This window comes from Diadema antillarum, unplaced genomic scaffold (genome assembly GCF_040938485.1).
Source record: "Diadema antillarum isolate AM-2024a unplaced genomic scaffold, OU_Dant_1.0 seq00000484_RagTag, whole genome shotgun sequence".
Classification (NCBI taxonomy): domain Eukaryota; kingdom Metazoa; phylum Echinodermata; class Echinoidea; order Diadematoida; family Diadematidae; genus Diadema; species Diadema antillarum.
In genome coordinates this window covers 783,355-804,276 of record NW_027271447.1, presented here as the reverse complement: position 1 = coordinate 804,276, position 20,922 = coordinate 783,355, and the positions used below count along the sequence as shown (strand labels likewise).

The window sequence follows — 20,922 nt, the reverse complement described above, 5'->3', positions numbered from 1 at the left end:
GTCGGGTGCTATTCACGAATTCAAAAGCACACAAATTCATTAACTCTGATCTCGACATCAATGTGACATGCACGCATACATTTCTCAGTTCATTACTGTACTCCACAATCGCGAATTCAACCACTCACAAAATTGTTGGGAAGTCTCGATTCGTAAAAAATTAGACTCGCCAAATATATATGGGGTATACGGTATGGTATTGCAGCTTTCCATTGCTGTAAACATGAATTAATGACTGACCGAGTGAAGTTAGCATCTGTCCCTGCTCAGTTGGTGTTCTCTTGTAATTCTTGGAGAACCTAGATGCGCAAGGGATCACCTTGCCACCGGGGCCAGTGAATATTTCATACAGCGGAGGGAGATTGCATCTGGAAAACTTAAAATTGTGCAGCATTCTGGCGTGAGAGCATACAGGAAAAAAAAAAAACGTCCCTTTAGGTCTCTCCTCAGTTGTCATTTACATCATATTATGTGGTGAGATCGCTTTTTACGCAAAGATCATCGAGGGCGTTTTACAATATTCATGCCACATAAAATTTAATGCCGTCATCAAGTCTCCAGAACCAAGGCATAACATACCAACCACTCGCCAAGAGAGTGGTCTCCAAGATGTTTGGAGCAGATATGAAAGAGACTTAATTACGGCGATCTGCAGCGGGAGGAACCCTCTGGCTTTTACCTTCGATTCTTGTGGGGGATGGGGGTGGGGGTTGTCATGTGGTCGACTTGGACATCATTTGGGCGTCTGCGTAACCTCAATTTCCCATTCCTGCTCTGTGCGACTGTTTGGCTTCCCTCTCTCCCTCCCTCCCTCCAGCATTTGTTTGTGCTGCGCCGAAAAAATGTGTGCCATCAGTCGTACTCAATGAAAACATTCTGCCTCCTCTTCTTTCTCTCTCTCTTGGGCTGGAATGCATCACATACCAGCTCCATGTGTATCAGGTCTTTGCGTCAACTACTTTCTCCTCCCCCCCCCCCCCCCCCCCTTTCATTTATTTATCTACCTTAGTTAGATCCTGCCTTCTGACACATTTTCATGCTCACTCTGGCTATATAGCAAGAACTGCCATGGAAACATTTTTAAATGTTGCAATAAGTCCCAGAAATCACATTACTTTGTTTTAGTGATCTTTTCACTTTACTATAGCTCATATTATTCAGTTTGTAGTCAATAGGTAGAATGAGTAGTTCCTTTTCATTTCAGCCTTATTCTAGTCTTGTGTACCTTTGTTTATTTATGTTGTGGGGATTTTTGAAAGCCTCAAAATACCTAAATTCATATATGATCCTTGATGAGCAACGTATTTGAGAAGACTTCATTTAATTTTCTTTTCTAAAATCAGCAATTCTTGTTATTTCTTACCTGGTATAGTGCAGATTTTAAGAATTTCACACGGAAGTACACGTACCATCTACTGTAAAACCTGAACCTACCCAGCATGAAACTTTTTGCAGATTGGACCAGACAGCCTTTTTCAGGGCATGAAAACTTTTGCAAATTGCCACTGGCACACAATGCATTTTGCGGACAACACCTTTGTGTGCATTTGACTTTCAATGACTCGTGGCTCCTCACAAAATTACGAAAGTGTAATGCAATTGAAAATATTTTACAGTACTCCTTCTCTAGTATAGGATATGTTGCCAATTTGAGAGGATGAGGTAATAATTTCTGCAGTAAGGTTACCGCCAGACTTGAAAGGTGAAAGGTATTTCATCCTAATTTACAAGGGGAATAGAGCTGGTCATGACTAGAATTTTGCATGCCTGCTATAGAAGAAAGAAAAAAAAAACCCAACAATACTGTAAAACATGATATATTCGCGGCACGAAATTTTCGCGAATTGGAGCCGACGGCCTTTTTCGTGGCAAGAAATTTTCGCGAATTGCCTCTTGCGTTCAATGCATATAGTGTAGATAAGAGGTTTCGCGTGCATTTTAATTTCGCGAATCTTGGCGCTCGCGAAATTCGCGAAATTAAAATGCACGCGAACATTTCTCGTTTTACAGTACTCTCATATGCCTATAGTATCCAGCAAATCTACCAGTGAACATTAAGTTACATTGTAGTCAGCAATGAAGCCATAAATGTGAGCTGAGGTGAGCGGAATACAATGTGCATGTGCAACAACACCCCGTGGAAGAAATGAAAGAAAGCGCAGGGATTTCTCTTGTTTTGTAAGTCCCAGATTTGCTCAGAGGTGCACAGTTTGATCATTGATGTGTCACATCGTTATCTGATGCTGATTACCATCTGCAGGTGGAATATGACGGATATTTGAACATGTGCAGTGAAGGTTTAAACAGCATCAACTCGGTCATTGCCGTTAATGTAGCCACCTGCCCTTACATGGTGCCAGTGGCATTATTTCATGTCGATCTTACAATGTATAAGGTTTGATAAACGCAACATCCCTCATGTGACACTTTTTCTGTATTGACTCAAAATGATCAAATTTTATCCCTGCTGGCTTAACCCTTCTGGTGATATTCCCCCATCTCCTTGCACACATTATCATTGACATTTTGAGATCATTGCCCTCTGAGAAATATTGGATGCAGGGTTGCTCCCTTGGGAACCTCCATGGACAACTTCATGCCATTCATCAGTACCCAAAGGACTTATTTCCCAACCAGCCAGTTTTTATACAGCTGAGTCAGTGTCATTCCCAGTCTCCATGTGCATAGTGCCCCAAAGAGATGGTATGGTTTTTGTTGAGATGGGGCTTCATGTTTCCAACTTTTTTTTGTGGATAATGAGAAACCTCTTATGAAATATGAAAGAGCATACAATTCTAAGAAGAATTCAAAGTTTATTTGATGAAAATTGGTATTGAAATGGCTGAGATATATAAAAGAAAAAGAGGTCCTCTTAAAAGTTGGGACACACGTTTTATTAAGACCACTTTGTTTTACTTTGTTTTTTGATATGTCAACCGTGTCAAAACGGATTTTCATCAAGTAAACTTTGAATTCCTCGTAGAATTGTATGCTCTTGATATTTCATAAGGAGTTTCTAATAATAATAATAATAATAATAATAATAATTGTTTTGGATATAAACTCCAAATTTTATTGTCCAAGAATGGAAATTCATTTTGCCCAATTGATCGTGGGCCCGGCAGCCACTGAGCAGCGCCAGATCGACGTTGCTCTAACCTTTTCAACTGTTGAACGGCAAACAAGGCAGCAGCAACTCCCATCTTTTAACGTCTTTTGGTATGACGTGGCCGGGGATTGAACCCACGACCTCCCGATTGTGAGGGCAGCCGCTCTACTCACTGAGCCAACACATTGGTACCTCGCAAAAAGTTAAAATCTGAATCCCCCTTCCCAACCGAAATTATACCATCCCTTTAAGCATTTTGGGATGCTGGCATTCTATGGGTTAAACACCGCGGAGGAGCAATAAGCACTTCATGAGATTTTGCCCTGCCCGGCAATCATCGCCACATGCAGCATCTGGTTACATGTTCAAACAAGTGCTGCTTCTCGGGATGTGAAGGTGAATGAAAGTGTATACCACAAGATAGGATATTGGTGGGGAAAATTGCTGTTGGCAACGTTGAATGCGCCTCAAAAGAAAAATGGACACATCAGTGTTCTCTTGGAGAGCTTAATAGAGAAGGAGCAAGTAATAAAGAAGGAAGAGGAAAGTGTATTAAAGATGAACGAAAAAAGATGAAAAGGATGAGTAAAAGAAGAAGGGGAAAGAGGAAAGGATGAAGAGGAAGGGAAAGTGGAGAAGGAAAAAAGACAGAAGAGGTTGAGGAGGAAGGAATGACAGGAGAAAGATGAGAAGAAGGAAAGAGTAAGGGAGAATGGTCAATACAGGGACAGTGTACCAGTTGCCAAAAATAAAAATAAATTAAAAGAAATCAGTGTTTGCATGATGAGGGGCAAAGGATGTCTGCTATTTTACATTCTTCTTTGTATTAATGAATGTCTTACTTTTAGTGATGATGAATCAGTAAAATGAACTTACAGCCCCTTGTTAACATTTGCAGATGTGAAAAGCTTTAGTGCTTCAAAAAAGTTCTAAAATGTGAGCAAGGGATAAAAATAACCAACATGAAAATGTTCATCAGTATAATCAATGTTAAGTATTGTTTAATATACAAAATGTGAACACTAGTTTTATGGAAAAAAATTATAGAATAAACCATCACCATGACGGTTTATTGAGAAAATAAGTGCTATCTCCTTATATTTGTGGCTTTATTTTGAAATTTGTGTATGGTAGGGTGTTTTGTGATACAAGTTGAATTATCATAGGCATCAAATGTGATATTTCGAACATTTTTTGATCACTGATCCCAATGTTAGATAGTGACTGTAAGATTGGTCCAGTCCATCAAATTTACTCCTGTGTATAACATCTCAGTACTGGGGGTGTGGGGAGGGGGTATAAATGTGGGGTGGGGGGGGGGGGGGGGGGGGAGCAGTCAAAGCATTGTACTGAGATGAGCCCCAGACCCACTGACCCCGCCATTTCGATTTGTCTCAAAACAGATGCCTTGTTTTTAGCTGTTCAAAGTGGACTAGCCAACTTGCAATCTAGGAATTTTGTTTTCCCTTCTGCTTCTCTTACCAGCCTCGCAGTTATTGTGTACTCCAAATGTGGAGATAAACAGACTTAGTGATCTAACAGAAGAACTAACCTTTGGGTCATAATCTGTCAAATAAACAGATGGGACACCTAACAATAATCCCACCATCAAGAATGGGAGCTAATTATTACACCTTAGAGTTGAGACTGCCTGAAATAGAACATCATTGTGTAGGACCAATGTACAATTGATGTACATTGTATAGCCAAAATGGAACAGTACATATTTGGTCAGTTTTTTTACACAGGTCATCAATTTGGACTGTCAAAGAAATATGTGTGCAATCGTGCAAGTATGAAGATGTTAGATCTTCTGTGCCATTTACATGGAACATGTCCCGCATCTAATGAATACACTGCATATCATATGCACTGAACCAAATAGAAAACAATTACTAAAATACATAACAAGTTTAAGCATTATGGTATGTCACACATTTAATGTAGGCACTGATAGGATTTGGTATTGGAAGTTCCAAGGAGTTTTGTTGTTGTTTTTTACCCATGTCATTTCTTTTCAAAGAGATCTCTTGTGAGATCCTTTGAGGCAAAAATACTCAACAACTTTTCTACTAAGTCACAGCACAATATACACATTGAGGTGCAAATAGCAGTAATTATGCATGCCACATGAAGACTGTTTTTTTTTACAAGAAGACAGAAATGAGTGAATACAGTGTCGGTCCAAACCACACCAGTTTGTACAAACTTGCAATCATGTCACTGAGTATACTCACTAAGTTGTATGTGTACTATTGCTAATGTGTGCGTCTCCATCATTATCATGTCAGAGACAATGCATGCATGTAATGCCTACATGTGGGGTTGCCATGGTAACACTACAGACGTCGAGATGTGTTATCGACACAGTTTGAGGGCGGATGAGAGGGAATAGTGGTTTTATAGCGAAGTCTCATTGTTCACTGGATCGTAAATGGTTGGGTCTGCCGTAATGTATTCAAATCGTTGTATAAGACATCTTTCCCTGGGGACCTGGTAATGAGTTCTTCACTAGCTCCTGTGCCAAGACACTGAATACATTTCAACACTGGGAATCCTGGTTGCATGTGGCAGTTGTTGCTATGTCAGGCAAGACCTAGCTCAGCTCTCTGGTTATGAGGAAGAGCCCTTGTTTTAAAGGTTCAGGAGCATGTAGTTCAAGTTTTGAATCACCAGAATGTGTTTCACACAGAAATAGGCTGTTTTTGTTTTGTCTTGTTTTGTTTTGTTTTATTTGCTGTCTTCATGTTAAGACACATGGAACGGCAAATACCACAATAAAAATAATGTGAGTGAATTACGCGAACTACATTGTAGTTGGAAGGGAGATATCAAACTGTGTTACATTGTAATTGGAGGGAATAATTTTTTATTTCTGTCTTTGTTTCCTGTCCCTCCCCTGTTTGTTTGTGTGTATTTTCTCTATTTCTTCATTATTATCATTATTACTATTACTGTTACTATTACTATCATTACTAGTACTAGAACTAGTACAAGTACTAGTAATAGTAATACAGCTGTAGTACTATTACTATTACTAGTACTAGTACTATTACCATTTGCTCCTCTTTCTAACCCCCCAGGTTCTCCCAGAGAGCCCTCAGCATCTACATAGAGGAGCATGAGAGTGTGCAGAGGGAGCGCTCCACCCACCAGCAGCCGGTCCGGGCCGACCTCTTTGACTGCATCGACCTCTACACCCAGGAGGAAAAGGTGTGTGTGCCGCTGCATCCAGTCTCTCCATTGTACCTCGATTATGGCGAGGGGGACACCAGGACCATTAAAAAATTTTGCTCTTCCCTGACATGATTGTATAGAAAACAGCTTCACGTAATACTGTAAAAGTTCTTATTTTCATGTGAGTAATTTTTCGCACTTAGCTGGGTAAGATAAAATTTGTGTGTTTTTAATTCCGCAGAACCAAGACATTTATTAGTGGAACATGATTATGATGTGCAAGAATATTCATATGTTTTTTATTTTCGTGCTGGTTTCTGGTCACGCAAAATTTGCAAAAATTTCCACACCAGGAAAAATTCCATTTTTACAGTAAAAGAGTAAGTAAGGCATGGATAGAGGAATGCTACAAAACCAAAATTTGATAGTGAAATTACTCACATATTAACTTTGCCCATGTGAATGAGGAACGATAAAAAAATTAAAAAACAGCAGCAAAAGGATAAGTACACTAATTCAATATTGATATAACTGTACTAATATTTTTTGTGTCAATTTCGGAGTTCACCCTTTACAGGAATTTCCCTTCTGAACCACAGCTAGCAAGGGGCAGCCATTTGTTTTTCCTGTGGATTTTGTGATAAAAACTTACTAGGGTTCAGTATCAAAAGTCTTTTTTTTAGTGTTTTAGATTTTATGTATGTTAGCTGTAGGGCCTATGCTGCCACATGCAAGTGACTAGCATTGGCTTTCATACATAGCCATCCATCTGTCTTCTTCTTTTACGTATTACTGTCTTGTCTCCTCCCTCCCCCCCCCCCCTTCTTTCCGATGGACTGCCTGTATCATTTTTTATGTTACCTCAATGTCTCTCTCACTCTCTGTTCTTTTTTTTTTTGGTAGTCAATGTTGTTTTTCAGCCATTAGTTTTACTGTCTGCCCTAATGATGTATAATTGAGCCATTAAAAGTGTCTATGTTGGCAGGGAAACATTCTTATCTCTGCATCAGTTGGCGTATGTCGGCGTAATGTGGCACAATTTACACCCATAGGTCATGAACCTTATCACGTGTAAGAGTACACACTATTTGTTTGATAACTCAAGATTGTTCTAACTATGTTGGTTACTCTTTAACATGGCCATAGGCAACCTCCTGACATTTGAGAATAAGAACAGATATTATGAGAAGAAACACAAACTGTCAAATCGGGTAACCTTCAAAGAAAAATTAGAAAAGTCCAAGTGAAAGCTAGAATATCTTGACAGTCTCAAGACATTGCATTCACATTCAAGTGTGAACAATCCCCCTTTTTCCTTGCCAGCTTGGTGAAGACAACGCCTGGCACTGTTCACACTGCCGCCGGCTGCAGCAGGGAACCAAGAAGCTGACCCTGTGGTCTCTTCCAGATGTCCTCATCCTACACCTCAAGAGATTCAAGCAGGTCTGTTTGCTAGAACCTCATTAATAATGTGGCCAGGGGTTTTGCCTATCAAGCCGTTGAGGACAGGCTGATTTTGCTACAACACGCATTTATCATAGACTACTGCCCGAGTATACTCAGGACTCGTCCTCAACGGATTAATAAATGTGTGTCTCTCAATATGGTAGGAATCCTGCAGGACTTAGTTACTGACTGTTGCTGCTTCATCACAAAATTTGACTGATTGCAGCTAGCACTTCAGGCATGAGACTACATGTGCAATACTCGTAACAAATTGAAAAAGATATTATTGCAGGAATTTCATATTTTTTGTAGAGTGAGAATACTCAAAGTTTGGATTCTGCAGTGTGCTCACATGTTTCAGAATGTTTGATATGAGAGAAATTCTGGGTTTTCAGGGAAAAAGATGGTGAAGACTGGTGATTTTAACAGGGTGGAGCCAAACCATGGAAAGGAATTCCACCAAGTTCAAGTAAAATTGTGTCAGCGCTATGAATAGAGCATCAAAGAATTATGCACGGAACATTGACGCAGATCTCAATGTGCCGGCGGCAGTACTCCATTTGGAAGCACACACCAAAATAGATCTCAGGACTTGCTCGAAGAAACATTGATTTTAATCATCCCAAGATGTGAATTATTTCCCAGCCATCAGTCTGTGGCTACATGTAGTGGAGGCACATTACTATGATTTCTAGCAAGTCCCATGGTTATTACAAGTGATAGTGTGAGTTTTCATAGGTTGTGTACACACATACATGATATAATATGTTACATTCTAGGATAACACCCAAGAAAACAGGGTGTATTTTCAGTCAATATTCTGACCTTGCCGACAATCATGCCCTCGTAATTGATTTCTGTTTTGGAAACACTAAAGTAACATCACCTCGAGGGACTGTGTCAGTGATTCTTTGCGGACATTCTAAGAATGTCAGGCATTAACATCCTTTCAAGCGTTTGAAAGATAATGACAACAAGAATGAGATTATGTCTTATACATGTACGCCTATATTTATGTATAGAGCTGAGGACCATTAGGGCTTTATTGCAATTTTTTTTTTTGGGGGGGGGTATGGAGTTATTGGTATCATGTTGTAGAGTTCAGTCTTGTCAACATCGTGGTGTCAATTTTAAAGTATTTTCTTTTTCAGTGAAATGTTAAAGATTAAAACCAAAAGGGTGCTATTCTACCCTTTATTTATAAATCTACCCACTTTTGATTAAATAAACTTTTATTGTATGAAAATTGATCGTTTCATTTTTATGTGTGCTCAAATCTTACAACACAATAGCGCCCATTTAGTTATCAACTGACGATAATATATTCATATGTTTCCCTCTTTGTGATAGGTTGGGGCGACGAGGACCAAGCTTTCCACTCAGGTAGACTTCCCCATCCATAACCTGAACATGGGCCAGTACCTGGAACACCGAAGGCAGTCCCAGGGCCTGGCCACCAATGGCAATGCACAGGTCAGTCAGTTTGTGTGGGGCTAAGCTTTCTCTTCCCTCTGTCTCTTTAATACCCCTTTCATACTGTACACAACTTTTAGCCCACTTTTGAAGCGAGATGACTTGAGCCTCAGGATAAGTTGTTTTATTTTGCCATTTTTGACCAACTGAGTTGTATGAGAAAAATAATGCGCCCATCTAGAGTCAATCAGTGTAAAACATTTGAAAGCAAACCCATTGTTGAAGGCTTTGCGTCACTGAATTATTGACAGACTTGAATCATGATACCTTTTGTAATGACATTAGCTAGGGCCTGAAGCGGACCTGAACCACCTCATAGAGAGGGCTAACTTTAACTGAAGCTAATGTTGTAGGTGCTTTATTACCTCCGCCAAGGGAGGAGGTTATGTTTTCGTTACTGTTGGTTTGTTCGTTCGTTCGTTCGTTCGTTCGTTCGTTCGTTCGTTCGTTTGTTCGTTTGTTCGTTCGTTTGTTCGTTCGTTCGTTCGTTCGTTTGTCTGTGCGCAAAATAACTCAGAAAGTAGACCACGGATTGGGATGAAACTTGCGGGAAAGGGTGAGAATGACACGAGTAATAAATGATTAACTTTTGGTAGTGATCCGAGAATTTTGGGGGAATTTATGAAGGATTTTTGATATTTTGGCAGGTAGGGTCAATGAACTTGGGAGTTCAGGCTGCGCGTATTTGAGGTTTGCATGCGCGCACTAGAGTGCGTGCTCTTGTTTCTGCTAGGGCGAGGCGCGCTGTGCAGCTGAGGGTTTATGACGTAACAAAGGCTTCTATATTGGGAAATCGGGAGACTTTCAGCACACTATTATAAACACTTTCAGCATGAAGTATAAGTATGTATGGGTGGAAATCACTGATATCTCTATGGAAGAACAAGATCAGTGATGGAAATGAGCTGCATGCTTGGCGGAGGTCTGCGCTCTCAGAGTGCTTCTCTAGGTCTAACATAGGATTCTACTCTTTCTCCTGCCTTTCTCATTGTCCAAATCACTGGACTGTTCACATTGTATACCATTTTTTCTCTGTAAATGCAACTCTTCACACTGTTCAAAGTAAATTCAATTCCTATTACTTTTTGTTTTGTGATTATACTAGTATTATTGCTTGTTAGTGAAATTTGTCCTATGCTGCTGTAGTATTCAATTGGCGAAATGTGTATATGAAGATTTGTAAAAAACAAAAAAGAAAAAGAAAAGAAAAGAAAATTTAATTCAGTCTTAATTATTTATTTGTAAAGAATTACTGGTGAATACACTTTCTCCTTGTAATGGATGACATGGGTTCTGCTTTCTCATGTGTGGAAATGTCTCTTATGTAGGCTGCCCTGCTGAATTCACTGACTTCATGGTCGCCGTGGAAACAGCAGAGTGGGCGTGGCAGGTCGTCGACACTCATTGGGGACTATGTCTACGATCTGTACGCTGTATGCAATCACTCAGGGAGCCTCTCTGGAGGGCATTACACTGGTAAGTGCAATGACTCAGGAGTAGAGAGGTAACTCACCTGGCAGAAGTCCTTTTTTCCCCCTTTCATATATGTTGTATGCATTCGCCTCAAGCACTGTCAGATCTTGTCTCCTTCTAGAATTCTGCCTACCCAACACACTCACACAAAAAAGAGAAAACCTGTGGTCGTAGGAGACATTGTACATCTAGAGCTGTGCATTATATTTTTAACATCTTACAGTAGAATCATGTAAAGATGTTTTACCACGATGCCACAACAGCACTCTGTTCCCAGGTATGACTTTGTGTTATGCAAGAATTAGAGCAGACTCGACATACTGTATACACACCACATATTTAGCAAGTCTAATTTTTCACAAATCAGGACTTCCTGACAATTTCGAGAGTGGTTATATTCACGATTATGGAGTACAACACTGAACACCTCACACTCATGTCAGGAGGATCAGAGTTACTGTTTTCACATGTTTTTAAGTTTGCAAATGCATGCAGCCCCCAACTTGTGAAATTCAAAAAAATAAAACTTCGCAAAATATTTGACGTTTACAGTAGGGCCTGCTTCCTTGCTCATAAAAACAAAAATAGAAACAAAAACAAAAAGATTCAAGCATGGAAAGCTTTGACTGAAGTCATGTATTCTCAATTAATTTCACATAGACAATGCTGATTGAAATTTTGAGCAAATTTCCATTCCAAATACAGTTGCACAAATATACATGTATACTGTAAAAGTGGGAATTTTTAGCTCACCAAGTGAGCTATTGCGATCGCTCTTTGTCCGGCGTCCGTCGTGCGTCGTGCGTCGTGCGTCGTCCGTCGTCCGTCGTGTGTAAACTTTTACATTTTCATCTTCTTCTTTAGAACCCCTTGACCGATTTTCACCAAACTTGGCAGGTAGCATCCCTAGGGGGATAGGATCTCAATTTGTTCAAGTGGGCACCATACCCCTCCTGGGGGGGACCCCAGAGGAGCCCAAACACCCCAAAATTAAGGAATCTTAAAAATCTTCTTCTCTAGAACCAGACGTGATAGAGCTAAGTTAATACTATGAATTAGTACATTGATGACTGTAGTTTCAAGTTTGTTCATGGCGGAATCAGGGGTGCCCCCCTTGGGACCCAGGGGAGGGGGGTGGTAAGGGGTCATAATGGGGCCCAAATTGTACATTTTCATCTTTTCTTGAAAATGCCATTATGAATTTTCACCAAAGTTGGCAGGTAGCATCCCTCGGGGGAAAGAATCTCATTCCCATCAAATGAGCACCATGCCCCACCCGGGGGGCCCCAGGGGGCCTAAATTTTGACCGAAATGGTAAATTTTTCTCTTTTTCTTGAAAACCCTATCACTAATTTTCACCAAACTTGGCAGGTAGCATCCCTAGGGGGATAGAATCTCAATTCCATCAAATGGGCACCATGTCTCACCTGGGGGGCCCCTCCTGCAAGGAATCTTTACAGATTTTCTCTAGAACTGGAAGTGATTGAGCTAAGTTAATACAATGTACAATGAGTCAGTATATTGATGACTGTTGTTTCAAGTTTGTTCATGGGAGAATCAGGGGTGCCCCCCCCACCCAAGGAAGCGGGATGGGATGGGAGGGGGGGTCCACATGCGTGCCTAAATTTTCATCTTCTTGGTGAAAACAACATAATGGATTTTCACCAAACTTGTCGAGCAGCATTCCCATAGGGATAAAATCTCAAAGTGTTTGAATGGGCACCATGCTTCCTTAGGGGCCCCAGGGGGTCCAAACCTCCTAAATTAATGAATATTGAATAATATTTGTCTCTAGTTCTAATCAAAAGTGATAGGGCTCTAAGTCTTTTTTCCCAAGCTGCATAATCCAACGTTCTATAAAGTACAGTGTACAGTTGAACCTCTCGTATCCGGACAAGTCGGGACCGGGGCTCATCCGGATAAGGGATTTGGCCAGATACGGGAGACTCAATGCTTTATACATGTACATACATACACATGTACTGATGTAGCCCATTGTAGTACCACATGTAGTAATGTGTATACTGCAACCTTCTTTTTTTTTTTCATTGTTACACTCAGTAACAGACCCCAAAATAGAGGTTCGTGTTTGCAAGAATGAAATCATTTTCTTTTATAAATTCTTGGGATGATTTACCTAAATAATTATTAAGAAATGTATCAAGTGTAGATCTTGAAAATAAACAGTACGAGTCGACGAAACTACGCTTCAAAATTCGATCATCACGGCTCGGCAAAGTCGACTGTAGGTCGCCATTATTAGATGGTCTCCCTCTCTCTCTTTGTGTGTGTACTGTGTGTGAACACTTTTTGAGTGTTCAATATCATTCGTTGCTCAGCCAATGACTCGAAACAATGCATGTCTATCTAGTCATATCGACGGCTGTGTATGGACCTATATGTGGCAATGCGATATGAGAGGACTCGAGCGCATAATCTGTCCATGTTCTTGCGATGATTTGGGGACGTTTGGGGATGTTAAAATGTCTGAAGGTAAGCAATTTGGAAGGAAATATGTAATTCATGTGTGTTTGTGTAGGAGTTCTCGAGGAGTTGGGAATCCCCCTTTCCTCCCGTAATTATTTTTTTTTAAAAATCACGGCGAGATTGCGTCCGTATAATAGAGAGATCCGGATAAAGGGAGGCTGGATAAGAGAGGTTCAACTGTACTTGGCAGGTATTTTTACCAGTGTGATGGAATATGTAAATGGACACCATGCCCCCATTCTCAAAGCTACCCCCACCATAAGTTTCCAATGTTCTCAGGTAAGAGTCTGCAAGAATGCATGGAAGGTGAACTTGCGATACTCAGGTGAGCGTGTGACCCCTGGGTCTCTTGTCAGTTGAGTAGTTGTTGTTGTTTTTTTTTTTGCGCTAGGCCGCTGGCAGGTAAAATGTATTTTGCATGTTTACCATTCTGTGGAATCAAACCATCAAATAGTAATGCATGTAAGAGCAAATGTATTTGCGCGCTTTTATTTTCGTGTTAGTTTCTGGTCGTGCGAAATGCACAAAAAGGTATACACTGTGCGTTTACAGTAATCTATTCCTCTATTGCCTTCTTAATGAAAGAAAATGATCTGAAGTTAGGAAATGTGAAAATTGCTACTTATTCACGTTTCACAGTGACCATGTCACAGGCTTGTGTTTTAACATTCCATTTGTTATTTACTTATTTTTGTTTTCTTTGACCGGTAGCTTATTGCAGGAACTCACTGGACGGTCAGTGGTACCACTTTGACGACGCCAAGGTCACCCTGATACCGGAGGAGCGCCTGGTAAGCAAGGCGGCGTACCTTCTGTTCTACCAGCGGCGTACCCACACCGCTGGCAGCACCACCAGCACGGACGGTTCCATGTCGTCGTCGGGGTCGGACCACTGGGTGCACCGCATGCCGGCGTACATCAGGCAGTGCAGCAACACCTCGTCTGGTCAGGTGAGTTGGTACCAGAGGTGGACTGACGAGGAGGTCCTGATATTAAACTCTTACTGTTCTCTGTGGGCAATGCTTTGGGAGCGGTGATTTAAAAAATGCTCGAATTATCGCATTTGATGCATACATTATGTGTAGGTCATTTGTGTCACATACATGTAACATCCTACCATATAAACATTTTGCAATAAAGCCGAAAATATAAGGAGATATCAGTATTTTTCTCAAAAAACCATAACTGTAGACATTTTATTCTAGAAATACTTTTGTTATAACTATTGTTCACATTTTGTATGTTAACATTTATTATATATACTATTTAACATTTTTACATTGGTTGTTTCTATCCCGAACTCACATTTTGAACTATTTTGAAGCACTAGAGCTTGATTTTTGTTTCATCTGCAAATGGTAAATAATGCCTTTAATACAATGTATGTTTACTCAGACAAGAATAGATGCCTGTGACTGGATAAACATTATCATGTTCAGGATGTTTTGTTACGGTGTGCAATGGAAGAGAATATTTTTATGTAAATTGATAGGAAGCAATACCAAATCACAAGAATGTGTTGTTAGCATAATTGAAAGTGTTGATTGCTGAAAAAAAAAGGGGGGAAACAAAATTGAAAAGTCTGACAAGGATCAATTTGTGACATACATGAATGTAATGCGGAATAGAATTGTAAGACTCTGGAGTGATTGAACACAGTCAACTTTATGCTCAACAGAGATTGTGTGACAAGTTGAAGGTAGAAAGCTTGTGTTGTTGGATGTCATGCACTGAAAATACAAAAAAAAAACCCCACATGCATGTAGTCTGTCAAGGTTTTAGATTTCATTGCTCGTATTATGATCCAAAAATCCTGTGTGTTGTGAATACAGGATAGCGTGTTTTCGTCTGGTGGCTCGTCCCATGGTGGGAATTCTCCTACGTCCGAGATGGCACCCGTAGAGGGCAACGGTCACTGGGGATTCGGTCAAGCCAAGAATGGCGGCGAACCCGGCCACAAGACCGGCGGTGCTGGCCGGCCGGACCTACCCGAGTGGTACAACCAGAATGGGGTGGACAGGGCACGGGACGGCGTCGAGCATGAGCGGTCGAAGGTCAGTGGGAGGCTGACCCCAGGTCATAGATCGTGGCAAGGGTCACGGGATTTGATTGATGACGGTGAGTGCATTCTGTGTGCTGAGAATTACGCATGGACCACACGCTCACATTTAATGTGAGACTGTACAGGCTGTAAAAAGCTGCCAAAGTGTGATCTTTTGTTGTTCAGAGGATTGCATTGCATTTCACACAAGCCCATGTCCGAGTGTGATACCATTGTTGATTTTTAACTATACTTTGTGTGGTCAAGTTTTGAAATGAAAGATGACATCTTTCTCAGATAAGTCACATACATTTAAAAGCATTCTGTGTCATGCTAGTCATTTAGACTCAGAAGTGCTGAGGCACAGAAAATCCATCAGCTCTGTCCTAGAATGCTTTGCTTTGAGATGCTTAATGTGATTTCTACAGTGTAAACAGAGCCCTTGAATATTCTAGACACGAGGTGATTCATATGGACAAGTATGTTCTTGAGTAAGTGCAGAGACTCCAACTCTCCCGTTTTCGACGGGAGATCTCCCGCCGAAAACCCATTTTTGCAAAATCTCCCGTTCTCCCGCTGGAGATTTGATTTCTCCCGCCCTGGCTCTGTGTCTCCCGGTGGAAAGGATTTCTTACTTATTGCTATCGTATGTTGAAAAAATAAGCCTTAGATAGCACCAGAGAACATCTAGAACCCCAGAAACTTCGCGCTTCGCACACATCAACTTGGAGTCTCCCGTTTGCTAGGGGTTTCGGGTGGGAGAATCTCCAGATCAGAAGGTGCTTGGGGTTGGAGTCTCTGTAAATGCTTTATCATAGTTTTTGTGTACTGAATTTCATATTTTCATAAAACTATTATGCTCCTTTTTGCGGTACTTTAGTTTGAGACATTTTTATTTTGGAGATGCATTCTAAAAGAGCTATTGGTAGATTTGCCTGAGTACATCTCACTTGGCAAATGAATGTTTCGTATTGCTAATGCAAGAACTTGGTCATCTTTTGGAAATTCTCCCCAATCGACGTAGAATGAAGGGTTAAAACTTGGATCGTTTTTTACCTATGTTCTACCTCCTTGCGTGGCAGATGACAGCGGGGGATTCGACGCCCACCAGAGGCCGTTCGTACGGAGCGTGGCAGGGAACCTCAGGTCACCGCTGTACCAACGAGACTGGCAGGAGTACGAGAGCGACAACGACAGCGTGCTAACGGAATCTTGCGTATGACGCAGAGATCTACAGACATGTTATATGCGTGTGTGACTGTGTGTTCGTGTAGTACATGTATGTGGGATATGCAGAGTATATATTAAAGCCAAAGGCAGGATGTAAAATCCGGAAGAAAAAAAAAAATGACAGGGTTTGTCTACACATGTATGTAATGCCAAATTATTATCCTCTCCATCTCGGCAACATCCCTCAGTTCTACGGCGAAAATAATGAAGCAATTCACCTCGTGTCAGATATCTATGGTTTGATTTTATGTTACACCAAACTTAAAGGCTATGCTTTGTACGTGGGTCAATGAGAAGCTGTTGTGGCTCGATGGATATCATTCACAAACTGCCAATAATAAGGTCCGTGGTTCATGTCCCCCCGCCCATGGCAAGGCACCATTATCCTTATTGCCAAGTCTTTCGGAAGGAACTTGGCGTGTCCCGTGGTTGCTTTGCCATCAACAGTTCTTTGATTGTTTAGCAGCGACTGAAAGCGGATCGTTCCAAATCACTGCAATTCAAATATCAAAAACAATTTGTTATACGTCATTATTTCTTTCTTTTTTCATTAAACTTAAGATAAAATTTGAAATAGCAATTCTTTGCATTATGAATGAAGATCAAATTTTGTGTTCTGTGCCAGATTTGGGGGCCATTTTCAAAAGATAAAGATGTTTGCCCTTGGTACAAAGTGGTAGACTAGAATAAGTGGAAATGGGTTGTAACTTGCCTTGCCTTCAAGAATACCAATCATGTGTGTTTAGACCTGTGTGATCTGAGTCCCGTTTCATAAAACTTGTTATCAGTAACAACTGCCACATTTCTATGACAAATTCGTCTCAGCCAATCAGATGCAAGGATTTCAGTAGCTTATAACAACTATCTTAACTTGTTATCGATAACACGTTTTATGAAATGGGGCCCTGGTATACACATATTTTTTTGTGTTCTGATTATGTGCCAAATACGTTGGGAGTGAAACACTTTTCATGTATAACATTTGTTTAATTGGGAGCTGCCATATAAGTTGTGATCATTCCTGAAGGTGCAATGTCTGTTGACTGGGGTGCCATGTGTAACATCCAAATGGTGTGTGCTGGTACTGCATTTGTAACAATTGGTGTCCTTTGTACTGATGCCCGTGCACTGTAGTCCCAAAGTCCCTGAATGTATAGTAAGTTTTCAAATGGCTCATCACACTGTGTATCAATGGAGTGCCACAGGTTTCAGCTTGGTACACGCTTGTAACTGTAAGAAGAAGAAAGAGTTTTATGTAATGAAATGAAGGGTGCCCATGGTATTTATCTTCCTTTTGGCATTTTCATTTTGAAAGGACTGACAGTTAGTTGTACTATTTAGTTCCTCACATGAAGGCAAGATAATGATGTCACCTCAACACAAAACGTCTTTAAGATGTAACTATTGCTTTAACACCATAATGCAGATTGTATATTATGTATCACCCATACATTCAGCAGACTTTCATAGTAATGAGTACTGTGTGAGTATATTTCTCCACTCACTTGATTGATCAGTATTGGTATTGGAGCTTGGTGCTGCACGTGCCATTGACTTTGCAGGAAGAGACCCGTGACAGAAATCTTGTATGTAAAGTATGTGAGATGTGAATCGAGCATGTCGATGTGGGTAGGATAAACAAGTTGTGTTTCCTTGGACAGGGATATTCTGTGTTACGTGTAGTTTGAAATCCTGTCTGTTGGGGGTTGTAGGGATGAGCTCTTTCATTTGTACACATGATTTGACTTATCGTCCAGTACTGGTCTGCTTGCCGTACATCCAAGACGTCATCTGGCAGACGAGAAAGTGTGCAAGGACAGATTCCATCCAGTTTGTGGAGCAGTGAGTTGGTCGACTGAATTCATAAAAGTGAGACGCAAACTTATTTGCCCACATGGATGGATATTGCGTGCCCATTTCCACGTACTTGCATGGTTAAAGTTGAACACAGGCGCACAATTTCTTGCGGGTTGTCAGTTGTTTAATGGGGAGCAGGGTGCTGTGTCTCTTCTATGCCTTCTATAACACCTTGGCAAAGAAGTTGTTTCCTCTGAGTTCCAGGCAAAAAAAAATAATAATTGTCTAAATAAGAGAGTACTTTTTACATCTGTTAGAACCCTTCCCTTTGTACACTCACTACACTCATGGCAAGGTAAACTTTTGAAGCTGTTCTGCACAGAATTGCGTACACTGCTATTATGCGAGCACTCTGATGAGCAAGTCCTAATGAACATGTTTGATAGATAAGCTTTGTCAAAAGTGCATCCAAGTTTTGCTGGTTTCGTGAATGATTTATGTCAAGAAGTTAGCCTTGATTTATTGTCAACATCATTCGAGTGACTCATAACTGATTTCATATGAGCTCATTCTTCTTATGCTAACACACCATAGGATCACATTTTAGTACTTGTAATGTGAAGTTCGTATCACACATATTGTACATTGTGTATAAAAAGATCTACTTTCAAATCATATTTTGTTTTGTCGGAAGGTTTATATTGTACATTGTTCATGTATACGGTTTGAAATGCAACTTGAGAAAGGGAGGAGGTTGCAAGTGTTATCGCCAAGCAATACTGTGTTTTTACTAATGTGCATCGAGTGTGTGGGTGTATTATACAAGATGAAGAGCACTTGTTTGATGTCCTCATCTCCGTTGTTTGTACCCAAGTAAACCAGTGACTATGCACTCATTCCTACTATTAAGTATAACTCATTGTGCTGGCATTCTGTAAGGTTTTGAGCTCTGTCTATTCATATTATTGCCTCAGAGTTGATATCATGGTTTTTTGAAATGTTAAGCAGTGATTTTTTTCATTCATGTATTTATTTTGTTTGTTATTTTTTATCTATTTATTTATTTTTTGAAGCAGTTTTAAGTTGTGGTGCATGTAAATCTCAAAATCATGCCTTCAGATCAACTTTTTTGTTTTCTTTTTCCATCGAGAACAAAAAGAGTATGAATTAGATTGTAGTCAGCAGCACCTGCAGAAATGAACAAAGAAAAAGGACAAATCAAAAAACCCTTGTTACTTGTGTGTTACGCATGTGTTGTAAAATGTGGGATTAGGCAGTGCAGGGCATTTAAATGGCAAAGTTTATGTACACATTACTTGAGCTGTTTATGCAAGTATTCCATACGTCCACACATTACCACACCAAGTGTAGATACAAATCATTTTGATACACACCCATGTGCATACTGCAGGGTCTAACAAAGATCACATTAGCAGCAATTCTGGAATTAAAGTGTTGAGTAGAGTTGTGTTTGGTCAATTCGAAGGGAATAATGATTCCTGACCATGCATCACAAAATCAACAAGAACTTGCCCATCCCAGTTTTCAGTGAGGACTCAAAACAGATGAAATGGCTCACAGTTTATTATATCTGTGTATGACCAGTTGATCTTCTGTGTAATTCAGAAGTTTGGGATCATAAAACAAATGGCAAATTATCATTTTCTTCTTTTTCTTGTCTTTTTTTTTTTTACTGACTCCTTCTAAAAAAAAAAACACCTTTTCAGAGGGTGTAATTTCTTCCCATTAATACAGATGGGATGGGAAATTCCACTTGTTTTGAGTCATTGTGTCATGTTAAAGCTTAGGGTCTGCTCTTTCAGAATCTGCCCTGACCTGAAAAGCCATGTCTGGCGACTTTTGGTGGTTTTGTGATACAGGTCACAGCTATATATTCTACCAATCCAGGTGCTATTGATTGCGGGAGACATTTTTCCTTTCAGATATGATTGTAGAGTATTGTGAACCTTCACGTTAGTGGTCATAAAAGCAGTTCCCTTTCCAGCCTGCCATTAGCTTTGTATGCAGAATTTATTGTGACTACACTTCTGGGCCAAAAACGTTTTTCTTCGCCATACCCTATGGCCCGAATTCACGAAGGTGGTACAAATGAAACCATGGTTTAAACCATGGACAAAAACCATGGAGCGCCAAGTGTCGCACGGAATATTTCGTTACAAAATTGGTCATTTCGTCGACAAAATGACCGTTTCGTTTCAACGAAATTATCATTTCGTGGACGAAATGTTCATTTTGTTATAAAATGTTGTCATTTCGTTTACAAAATAATTCTTTCATCGACGAAATGACTGATTTCGTAACAAAATATTCCATGCGACACTTGGCGCTCCATGGTTTTTGTCCATGGTTTAAACCATGGTTTCATTTGTACCACCTTCGTGAATTCGGGCCTGTATGTCTAAAAGAAGACAGGGAGAAAATTCCTTATATGCTGATAGAATGAATTTGAAATGATACTGAATGAAAGTGGGTGTCAGGACTGCATTGTACAGCATAGAGGCAGAAGAACTGCTACTGATGGTATTCATTTCAGTGCTATGCATTAAGGTTCAAGAAAGACGACTGACAAATGTGTTAGGTTACTCTGAGAATTGTTCAATCTCCGGAGTAGCTATTTTATGTCCAAGGGATAGCAGGGATTTCTGAATTTGAGAAAAAAAAAGAATAG

At 40.3% G+C, this 20,922-nt stretch overlaps 1 protein-coding gene across 2 annotated transcripts in view; it reads left to right on the top strand.

Moving 5' to 3' along the window:
• The window catches only part of LOC139733619 (ubiquitin carboxyl-terminal hydrolase 31-like), a 117,176-nt gene extending 96,842 nt beyond the window's left edge, over positions 1-20,334 (top strand). Inside the window, exons 7-13 of one of the 2 annotated variants that reach the window (XM_071644429.1) lie at positions 6,193-6,322; positions 7,610-7,729; positions 9,083-9,205; positions 10,534-10,681; positions 13,877-14,115; positions 14,998-15,283; positions 16,289-20,334. In XM_071644429.1, the coding sequence (XP_071500530.1) occupies positions 6,193-6,322; positions 7,610-7,729; positions 9,083-9,205; positions 10,534-10,681; positions 13,877-14,115; positions 14,998-15,283; positions 16,289-16,428 (1,186 nt within the window). In that variant the 3' untranslated portion in view covers positions 16,429-20,334. Of the gene's footprint in view, positions 1-6,192; positions 6,323-7,609; positions 7,730-9,082; positions 9,206-10,533; positions 10,682-13,876; positions 14,116-14,997; positions 15,284-16,288 lie in introns of those variants that run through there. The other variant, XM_071644428.1, reaches the window with a different exon arrangement.
• The last annotated feature ends 588 nt before the right edge of the window (positions 20,335-20,922 follow it).